Source organism: Trichechus manatus, unplaced genomic scaffold, assembly GCF_000243295.1.
Source record: "Trichechus manatus latirostris isolate Lorelei unplaced genomic scaffold, TriManLat1.0 scaffold00009, whole genome shotgun sequence".
In the NCBI taxonomy this organism is placed as follows: Eukaryota; Metazoa; Chordata; class Mammalia; order Sirenia; family Trichechidae; genus Trichechus; species Trichechus manatus.
The window spans coordinates 23,762,612-23,774,152 of NW_004443945.1; the positions used below are offsets into that span (position 1 = coordinate 23,762,612).

The 11,541-nt window shown below is 37.6% G+C and overlaps 1 protein-coding gene across 5 annotated transcripts in view; it reads right to left on the minus strand.

Moving 5' to 3' along the window:
• Nucleotides 1-4,718: 4,718 nt before the first annotated feature.
• The window catches only part of ESRP1 (epithelial splicing regulatory protein 1), a 58,147-nt gene continuing 51,324 nt past the window's right edge, over nucleotides 4,719-11,541 (minus strand). For 3 of the 5 annotated variants that reach the window (XM_004370768.1, XM_004370766.1, XM_012559839.1), the window contains one exon: nucleotides 4,719-6,224. In XM_004370768.1, coding sequence (XP_004370825.1) covers nucleotides 6,218-6,224 — 7 coding nt within the window. In that variant the 3' untranslated portion in view covers nucleotides 4,719-6,217. The remainder of the gene's footprint in view (nucleotides 6,225-11,541) is intronic. The other 2 variants (XM_004370767.2, XM_012559836.1) reach the window with 2 other exon arrangements.

Consider the following 11,541-nt stretch of genomic DNA (forward strand, 5'->3'; position numbering starts at 1 on the left):
TTTTACTTCATCATTTCTTCCATTCACTTTAGCTACTCTATGTGCAAGAGCAAGTTTTAGAGTCTCTTCAAACATCCATTTTGGTCTTTTCTTTCTTTCCTGTCTTTTTAACGACTGTTTGCTTTCTTCATGTCTGATGTACTTTATGTCATTCCACAACTCTTCTGGTCTTTGGTCATTAGTGTTCAGTGCGTTAAATCTGTTCTTGAGATGGTCTCTAAATTCAGGTGGAGTATACTCAAGATTGTATTTTGGTTCTCATGGACTTGCTTTAATTTTCTTCAGCTTCAACTTGAATTTGCATGTGAGCAATTGATTGTTCCACAGTCAGCCGCTGGCCTTGTTCTGAGTGATAGTATTGAGTTTCTCCATTGACTCTTTCCACAGATGCAGTCAATTAGATTCCTGTGTTTTCCATCTGGTAAGGTCCTTATGTGTAATCGCCGTTTATGTTGTTGAAAAAAGGTGTCTTAATCATCTTGTGCTGCTATAACAGAAACACCGCAAGTGGATGGTTTTAACGAAGAGAAGTTTATTTCCTCACAGGTAAAGTAGGCTAAAAGTCCAAATTCAGGGCGTGAGCTCCAGGGGAAGGCTTTTTCTCTCTGTCGGCCTTCTTCTGTTCAGTGTTTGCCTGGACTAGGAGCTTCTCTGTGCAGGGACCCTGGTCCAAAGAACGCGCTCTGCTTCCGGCACTGCTTTCTTGATGGTATGAAGTCCTCCATTCTCTGCTTGCTTTCTTTTCCTTTTATCTCTTGTAAGGTAAAAGGTGGTGCAGGCGACACCCCATGGAAACTCCCTTTACATTGGATCAGGGATGTGACCTGGGTAAGGGTGGTGTTACAATCCCACCCTAATCCTCTTTAACATAAAATTACAATCACAAAATGGAGCCCAACCACACAATTCTGGGAATCACGGCCCAGACAAATTGATACACACATTTTTTGGGGGACATAATTCAAACCATGACAAAAGGTATTTGCATTGAAGAAGTCATTCGTCTTGCAAAATTCTATCAGTGGATCTCTGGTGTCATTTCTGTCAACAAGGCTATTATTTCCAACTTTTGCTTCCCAATCACCAGTAATTATCAATATATCTTGATTGCATGTTTGATCAATTTCAGGTGGTAGAAGTTGGTAAAAATCTTCAATTTCTCTATCTTTGGCATTAGTAGTTGGTGGGTAAATTTGAATTTACAGATAGTAGGCCCTCTAAATATTTATGGAATTGAATTATATTAGGGTTGCCACATAAAATATAGGACACTTTTACATAAATATGTCTCATGCAAAATTTGGGGCATACTTACATAAGAAAAGAAAGGTATTTATTATTTATTTATAAATTCCCATTCAATTGGTTTTCATGGTTTTGTTTGTTTGTTTTTTCTAAATTTGCCAACCCTATTAATATGGATAGAGATTGCCCCATTACAAGCCACTTAGCATTGGTTGTCCTCAGGTCTTCTTGACACATGTAAATAACTGATTAAATTCTTTCTTATTTTAATAGAAGGAAGGCAGTTAATTCAGAAAGAATCTGCCATTCCTAAAACCCTGACAAATGAAGTTACTTCTCCTCTTTTCCTACCCTGCAAAGGTCAGACCTGGATGGGTCTCTTGCAGGCCAGCACTGCCGCTGACCTACTTCTCAGTCAGTCAGCCGGTGCAGATCATTTACCTGGCATGGCCGCACCTGGCATATTGAGTACTTATCACACTTGCAAATTGTACGTATCTTAAAATCAAAAGAGCACAGTGATTTGGGGGGGGAAAATGTTTCCCACTAAAATTATGACTTATCACTGTTAACTATTTCTGTGTAACAGGGAAAGTGCCATGACATTTCTTTCCCCTTTAACACAGTAAAAAACAAACAAAAAAACTGTTAATCAATGATTGTGACAGGATTTTGAAACACCATTTTTAAAGTCCTGTTAGAATCCTAAATAAGCAATCTTTAGCTGTGAACAAGATCCTGAAAAGGCGTTAGCACTCCATGTCCAGTAGATGGCAGAAGCAGCCCCAAAGATCATGTTCAGGTAGATTCCACACCAAACTGTCAAGGATGTGACTCTGAACTTGCACTTCAATGTAAAAAGAATACCATTAATAACTTGATTAATACTAACATTAAATAATTGACAAAATGGTGCTAAACAAAAATAATATTTGCTTTTTAGCAGCAATTAAATTTATAAGGGGAGCTTATTACAGGGAGATTTTACCGAGTCTAGTGCGTCACAAAAGGCCTTCCTCAGGATGATACTATTTCTGAGTCGGTGTTAGTCAGTTAAGAGAGGGATAGCAGGGGGGAAAAAAGAAAGTTGTTCTAGGCAGAGGAAACAGACTACAGTGTAGTGCTCCCGCAAAGAACCAGAAAAGGTACACCAAAGTGTAGTGGGACAGGGGAAGAGTGCCTTGCAAAAAATCTGGAGAGGTAGGCAGGAGTCAACTCATGCAATATCATGCAGATCATACATATTTATATGGATTTTATCCTATAGCCAATGGGAAGCCATTGAAGGGTTTTAAGAATGTATGATCAGATTTGTTTTTAAAAGATTGTTTTTAGCAAAAATTCATTCTTCCAATGCTATGGAAAAATCATTCTGGCAATAAAGGGGAGCAAAACTGGATTCAAGGATTCCAATAAAAAAATTAAAAAAACCATTGCCGTCGAGTGGATTCCAACTCATAGCGACCCTATAGGACAGAGTAGAGCTGCCCCAAAGGGTTTCCAAGGAGCGGCTGGTGGATTTGAACTGCCAACTTTTTGGTTAGCAGCTGATCACTTAACCACTATGCCACCAGGGCTCCAATATCAAGGTAAAAAACAGGTGAGAGATACTGATGGCTAGGATGGTAAGGGAGAGGAAGTTAAGAATGACTTCCCTAACTTTAACATCTGGTTGTACTTGGTGCTGGTAACTGAAGAGAAACCCAGAAGCAGCAGGCTTTTGGAAGCAGAAAGGTAAGTTCTATTTTAAACATGTAGAGTTTAAAATGCCTGGGAGATGTCCAAATGGAAATATTAAGTTGTTGGTATAGGAGTCTAACTCCAGTGAGGAATGTGAAAAGTAAATGAATGAGTTTGCCCAGAGAGAATGAGTAGATGGAGAAGAGGGCTGAGGATGGAACCAAGAAAAATGCCAATTAGGTAAGGAAAATTTAATCACAAAGGAGGCTGACAACCAGAAGAAACTGAGTATTTTACATTGACTTAAAAATGTTTGTAGTGTTTAATTCTACTGAGTATCATAAGGGATTCAAGTATAACATTAAAATTTAAGCAGATTTGTCATCCATTTGACTAACGTTCACTTTCATTTTTTTACCCATTTGAGCAACATTCAGCAACAACAAAGCAGCTGCTGAGTTAATGGCAAGCGGACAATAAGGTAAAAAGGCAGACCAGAGGAACACTAGGAAGCCCTATTCGTTGACACTGTAAACAATAAGATATAGTTGTGTAATGCTAGGAAAAGAGCCAGAGCAGATAAAGGAACAACTATGAGAGTAGTAATCACATCAACCTGTCTCCAAGTCTTTATCTTCCAGAGCCCCCATTTCACTTTATGTGCAACCTTGAGCAGGTTTTATTTAAGCTTCAGTTTCCTAATCTATAAAATAATACTAGTACCTACCTTAATGGACTGTTGTAAAGATTCATTTAAACAATACAGTGCTCATTAATGGTGGACATACTTGTTCTCAGTGGTAGTTTTGTTGTAGCTTATACTATACTCTGTCGAGCTAATGAATACCAGCCGGAGGTGTGGCCCCAAATATATCTCCACCTCTCAGATGAAGGAATTGAGCAGAACTATTATGAAATCCTCAAGGGCATTTGCCTTTTAACTTAGGTCTAAGTTAGGGGCAAGTAGCTTCCTTCTGAGCCTTAAGATCTCAACACAAATGAGGCAGCAAAAGTGTAGAAAAAGTTTTCTCCCTAAGGCACCCATTCTGCTCTCTTAACTCCGTTTCATCCTGATGGCCTTCTAGTCCTCAGAGTTGAGGTCAGCCCCAGACTAGTCCATGTCTTCTCATAATTAGCACATTAGAGAATGGATTACAGAGCACAGTCATAGAGATTCAATCTTGCACAAGAGATTCAGAAACAGAACATTTTTGCCCTTCAGTCCTACTTACAATTCTTTTACTCCTGTCATTAAGAGCACCACCTCCTATAGTGGGCCTGCTGTATCCTCAGGGTCTCTATTCTAAACTTGTCCCAAAAAATTTGCTTCCAAATACAACAGCGGGAAAAATGGGCCATAAAGAATGGGTAAAATTTTGATTAAAGAGAACGTTAGGGAGAACTTGGCCTCAGCAAGGATACAGTAATAGGGACAAAGAGCTTGTGGGATTCAGAAATAACTAAAGTTATATATATCTTATTAATTTTGTGTGGCTTTAATAGGTTTTCAAATTGTCAAGCAATTAGAGCTCCAGTAATAAGACACAAGGACCAAATATTAATATCTGTGACTACGATCACTTGCAAGAATTTCAAAACCAAAGTTTCAATGGTTTATGCTCTAAGGATGGTTGGTTGAGCAGTATCTTCAGTGCACTTTTATCTCTGATTGCTTTTACAAATACTTATGGAAAGCTTAGGGGGAAAACTCCAGCACCTCAAGAGAAGATGGCTTATCCATACCCTTCCACCATTACCATAATTCTTCTAATAACAAAGTAAGAAAACAGACATTGAGATTAAACAGGCAAGTTTTATTATCAAATGTAAGAATTCTACAAAAACTCAGTAGTATTGTAGTATCACTATCAAAGCTTTGGGAAGACAGCAGTTTAAGGCATCAAGTACAAAGAATTTCTGATCTTAAGTGCCAGTTTTCACAAAAAAAATTTTTTTAAATAATTTTTTTGTTTTTCTTTTTTTCCTTACTGAAGTTAAAGGGCCATTGCTGGTCAGCTGAAGAGGGAAATGTTTGGCTCTCCATTCAAGGTGTTAAAGGAACGCAAACTAAATAAAAATAGCGGCCACATAAATCTGCATGGCATTGCATCCAAGCAAAGGACAGTGGAGTAACTTAAAGAAATATGTGCACTTAGTTAATCAAATCCTGTTTTACCCTTTGGAGTCACATGAGGCAGCAGTACTAGCTAGCTGGTGTCTAATATTGCACTTTTGTAGCCTAAACACATAGTGCTGAACACTGACAGCATCAGTAGCTGCTCACAGACTGCATCAGTGTTTACCTCTCAGTCTAGCATGCTGACTATAATCCTATGCTTTTAAGTTTTAATTATTTGACAGTTAAGGTAATAGAGAAAAAGTTTCAGGCTATCTTAATATATACAAGCATTCACTTCAGTTAGTATATTGCCTTCTAGAATAGTCTCATTTCTGTGACATTAAAAACTATGTAATTTCTCTTATTAAAGTCCAAACCATCAATAATGAAAAAAGTACAATATAAAATAAAATAATATATATGAAGCCACAATATTCAGTTACAGTTCAAACTAGAAATTACTAACTACATGTAGCTGCTTCATTTTTGGTTTTGCATTTTGGCCCCTAGTTCATTCTTACAACTGGTAACCTGCTGAAAAAGAGATCCAACTTTTAACTATGTATGCTTTGTGTAGGGTACACCATTTCTTCTAAGTAATCCTATGGTGTTTTAAAAGCGGTTTTAATTGGTTTTTTACTGTAAGACATTATGATGGCCAACAGACAGAATATTAAAGTTTTATTTCTTTTCATAAATTTGTGATTTAAGTATTCCAAGACCTTATTCTTGAATTACTTATTGAGCAAGGGGGCATGATTGTGCAGAAGACAAGATGATGGAGAGAAAAGAGTGAGAATACACAAAAATAAACCTTCCTTGACAGTTCATGATGGAGCTTGGCAGGCTCTAGTGGAGTTTTTTTTTTTTTTTTCAAAATACCTAAAACTTAGGAAACACCTATGACGACACTTTAGCTGGAAGTAATGGAGCCATCTGATTTCAAATTCACATTTTAAATGCCTATTTGCAATCAGCAAGGAGCCAGGTATGCTGCTTCCTAAAAGGATTTGGCTTCATTGGCTCAAATTTTTCACTCCATCAAAAGGTAGGGCACAGGCCCCCTTGTCCAATCATTTTTGCTGAAAATACTGCAGCCTGAGTGTAGACAAACTTCCCCTGAAGTTGCTAGTTTTCTTGTGTCTTGATGGTATCAGGATCACCATACATCTTTCAAACACTGAAAAAAATGAATAAAAGGAAGTCTTAGCAGCCACAAAAATGGTTTAGAATTCCAATAAGGACTTAAAAAAAAAAAAGTACAAATTTTTATTTCACACATACCAAGTTGGCATTTACACGGCAAATTATTGGGAAATCACAGCGTTGGCAAAGGAAGTTTACTGATCGTCGGCATTTTCCACAACTCCCTACCCTTTGTAGTCTTGTGTATGTAATGACATGTATGTTTTTACCTCCCCACTTGGCTCAGCTCCTTTGTGGACAGACTGTATTCATTCCTTAGTCTGGGTTCCCAAGTTATCACAGCATTCTTCTAATAGTAAAAGTTCAGTACCATTATTAAAGTAAAGACCATTAAGACAAAATTTTACAATTGAATTTTAGTAGAAATATCATATAATAATTTCTACCACCCTTTAAAAAAAAAACCACATTTGAGTCAATAAGAAGCACTGAGGCATGAAACAATAACATTTGACCACTACCATGTCAGTGACTGGTTCTAAGCACCTTATGTGGATTAATTTATTTTGTACTCACAACCACCCTATTTAGATGACCATATTATCCCCATTTTACAGATAGGGAAACTGAGGCACAGAGTGTTTTGTTTTTTTTAAAGCGAGTAATTGGTAGATCCGGGATTTGAACTACGGCAGGTTCATTCCACTATGCTATTTGACTTAGACGCAACACAAAAACTTTAAAATGAAACTTTTAACTAGACATCATGCATACTTCCACATATGAAAAATAGGAGAGAGAGGAGGTGAGGAACCTCCTAAAAGAGAGCTGTAACACAGTTCAAGGACTGTAACACTGAAGACAGTGAATGGTCTGGAAGGGCCTGCAGCAGAGTCAATGGTGATGTGATGGCAGAAACCTAATGCTAAGAATGCAGCTAAAGAGCTGAATAAAGCTGCTACGTTGGCTATGAGCTGCATCGGTCAGCAGCGGAGAGGCCTATGGCAGGGAGGCCTGCATGGCCGAGAGAAGCTGAGAGGGCAGTCCTGTGCTGAAGAAGGGAGGGGTGTGCTCTCTACTTCGGGTGAGACTTCTAGATTTTGCCTACATACTTCCCAATCCTGATCCAGAGTTGTAGCCTGTTACTTCCTTAATAAACCACGTAACTAGTAAGTATGGTCTGTGAGTTCTGTGTGACCACTGCAACAAACTATCAAAACCAGCAGAGAAGTAAAGAGTGCCATGGGGAGGATGGCTGGTGTCAAAATTGGTTAAACAGTTGGAGAGTGGAGGTATCTCTGATCTCTACCACATATGAATCAGCTTTATGCTGATCCTGGTTCTCATCCCTAAGGAATCTAGACAAGTTCTGATGCTCCTAGATTATAGTACCTTATGGAGAGAGGTTGGCTGAGAGTGAAGCCAACACACTGATTGAGCCCGTGAGTCCAGCCAAACCAGTCAGCCCTGGGTCTGTCAGTTATCAGTCAATGAATTCCACTTGCCACATTCCCAGTCAATTATAATTATTATTCTACTAGGAACCATCACCACGGAAGATACCAAAAATTATACCTTCATATTCTGTTAAAATGTGGAAAAGACCAGAAAAGATTAACCTTTTCAGATTTTTTTTTTTTTTTTTTTAAATCCCATGGAATTTTAGGGTGTAGCACTGAAACCGCAGGCTCTTAGCTGCTAGCAAAAAAATCTCAAAAGGGTAAAATGTTTCTTCTCCTTTAGCTGCGGAAAAGAAAACTAATATGCAAAGACACTTTTGAAAGTTAAGAATTGCAAACATTCACAAAAGTTTTATCTGACTTTCCAGTAAGATCTATCTTATTTTGCATTAAAACTGTCACTCAGCCTATTGCCATAGAGTCGATTCCCACTCATAGTGATCCTACAGGACAGAGTAGAACTGCTCCATAGAGTTTCCAAGGAGCGGTGGATGCGAACTGCTTATCTTTTGGTTAGCAGCCAAGCTCTTAACTACTGCACCACCAGGGCTCCAAAACTGTCACTAAAAGTGTTATATGTACAAAGGAATCTTTTAAGATGTCTGGATTTCACCAATTAGTGCACTGTCCTGCGAATGAAACCTTTAGCCCCTTAAAAAGCCTGCAGTTCTGATTAGTGGTCTTAATATTTTATTTTCTTATAATAATTTTGACATCACTTTTCTGAAAAGTATAAGTCAGAGAGAAAACAGCTTCTTCTCCCTTATATATAATAGATAAAATGAAATCTGTAACTCATTCTTTAATTAAAGCAAGTTTGATAGTCTTTTTCTCATTTAAATCAATAGACTCTTTAGCTATTCTTACCTACTATTATAAATACTACTTAGAAAGGAAGAGAGAGATAAGAGACAGAGAGAGAGAGAGAAAGAAAAAGCTTAATTTTGAGAGCTGTTTATTTCTTGTCCAAAAGATACCTATTAAAAGAATTTTTTTGGTCAGAAACTAAAGTACTAGTCACTGAATTGAACCAAAATAAGAAATCATATTACAAAACCAGAGATTATTTTCAATCCACGTAGAATTCCAGTCTTTCCAGTTAAGAGTCCAGGTTTCTGTATAAAACAATACTCTCTAAATGTCAGACTTAATACATTACACGAGCCTCCAGAAATATCCAAAATAGGCACTAGAAATATGAGACTTAAAGAGCTTACAGTAAGTGGGAAAAAAATCTCTTTAGCTACCTCTAGAGGCATTTCTTCCAGTCAGACATCAATCTTTTTCCTTGGAGGATGCTTTGGGACACCTCAAGGACTTGTCAGATGTCCTTGGGGTCTTTTATGACAAAAAGAGGCGTATCTACAGTGGTTTCTTAGGGATAGTCAATAGCATCATTTGGGTTGATGGGATCAAGTCTACGAGAAGACAGAACAGTGTGATTGTTCTTACCACACCTTGTCATGGACTCTGGCTACATCATCTGATCCTTTAACCAGTAGCAAGATTACCTTTTCATTCAACAAATGTTTTTAGAGCACTTGCTCTGCCATGTTCTTATTGGGTCCATGGGCAAGAGGGCTAAGACTGAAGCCGGAAGTCTTGGGTCTCCCCCCACCCCACCCCACCCCCGCCGTAGTTTTATTATTCATACATGCATCTCTACAGAATAAAAATAAATTTGCCTATTTTTAACTTTATGTAAATAGAATGATAAGTAGGCATTATCACTTCTTTCACTTATATTTGAAAAATTCATGTTATGAGTAGATATAATTCATCCATTTGAACTGCTACATAATATCCCATTGTAAAAATATGTCTCATATTTATCCATCTAATTACTGATACTCAACTATTGCTGGATATCTTTTCCATTAAAAAAATTACAAACAATAATACTATGCGTATTCTTGTTAATGGCTTTCTGTAGGGATATCTAGGAATTAAATTTAGACATTTATTGTCTCATATTCAGCAGGAAAAAAAATGTTTAAACTTTAAACACTGTATAGTTGTTGTTGTTGACAACAACTCATGGCAACCCCATGTGTGCAGAGTAGAACTGCTCCACAGGGTTTTCAAGGCTGTGACCTTTTTGAAGCAGACCAGGTCTTTCTTCTAAGGAGTCTCTGGGTGGGTTAGAACCACCAACATTTTAGGTTAATAGTTGAGTGCTTAGCCTTTTGTGCCACCCAGGGACCTCACTTTACAGCTAAGCACCATGAAATGTATTAAAGTTTGTTTGAGCTTGGGTCTTCAGTGAACAATCTAATAAATACTTTGAAAGTCCCGATGGTTATCTTTTCAGAAATGAATCAATTGAAGGTCCTATGAATTGGCATGGAAGAGGCCTGTTTATTTGACTAACATGGACATTATGCTTGTCCTGCCTGAAAGAGCAGGAAGGTTTTTATTCTATTTATTTATTTCCTGTTTTTACTGTGATTCCTGAATACATGGTACTCTGCTTACAATAGCCACACCCCAGACTCTTCTGATGGGCATGTGTTCAATTTTAATAGATAATTCCAAACTATTTTAAAAAAGTTGTATTGACTTACACTCTCCTCAGTTGTGTGTAAGACTTCCTGTTGGTTTATATTCTAATAAGCCACTGGTACTGTCAAATTTTTTAATTTGTGCCTTTCTGGTTGGTATATAGTTTTTATTTGTATTTCCCTGATTACTAATAAGATAACTACCATTAGCCAAATGGATTTCCTCTTTTGTGAATACCTGTTCAACTGTTCTATCTTCTTTTATAGAATTATCTTTTTATCATTAATTGTAGGAGGTCCTGGGTCTTTTTGTCAGTTTGATCATTAACTGTAAGACTTTGTGGAATTTGCCTAACCTCTTTTGGTTTCATTTCCTCATCTGTCAAATGGAGTCATGTTAACCTGCCCTGACACTTCACAGGGCTGCTGTAAACACTCAAATGAGACTGTGGATATAACAGTGCTTTTAAGAACATAAGCCACTCTACTGGTATAAAAGATAACTGGTGGTGATGAATTTGATATTGGTATGAGAAGTAAAGGAGAGGAGAAGACAGAGAAGAAGGAAAAGGAAGCTAAAGGGGAGGAAATAGAAGGGGAAGAAAAGAGGAAGACAGCAGGCAGGGAGGTGGAAGGGAGATGAAGAGAAAAGGAAGGGAGAAAGGGAAGGATGAAGTAGAGGTGGAGAAGAAGAAAGCAGGAGGGAGGGAAGGAAAGAGAACAGAGATCTTTGAAATCAGCCTCCTGGGGGTTAGAGGATGGCATGAACTGCCTGATGAATACACTGCAGAGTCACTTGAGTTTGATGTTTTAGTGAATGCAAACTAGGAAAGTGTTGGAGGAGGGGGCATGAAAAAAAAAAGAAACAAATCACTCTGCTCTTGCCTGCACCCCCTGATCGTTCCTGCCTTTTTTCACAATTATTTTGCTTTCTTTGTGGAGTTTCCAGAGGTTTAAAAAGTATTTGTGCATTTAAAATAATGCCCCTTTTAATTCCCCACCATCATTACCTAGGAAGTGTAAATAAGAAAAAAAGCAATTTTCCGAGTACAGACATCCACTGTACAAATTCATCATGTCACAAGGTTAAAACAAAAACAAAACCCTTAAAGATGCAACGTACTCCATAAATCATTGTCAAGGTTCATTAAAGAGTCATTTAAAAGTCATCAAAAACACTCAGTGCTCCATTTTTCAAAAAGGAATATATTCTTAAGAATTACAGGTGTGAACGTGATGTCAATTCTAACAATCAAACTGATTATCATTAAGTAATAGATTAGATGGTTCCTGGAAAAGGGAGAAATTATAGGTAGAAGACAGCAGGGAAATCAATAACACACATGTTCTTTACAATCATAAAAAGTAACGAAGGGAAAAAAACTCAAAG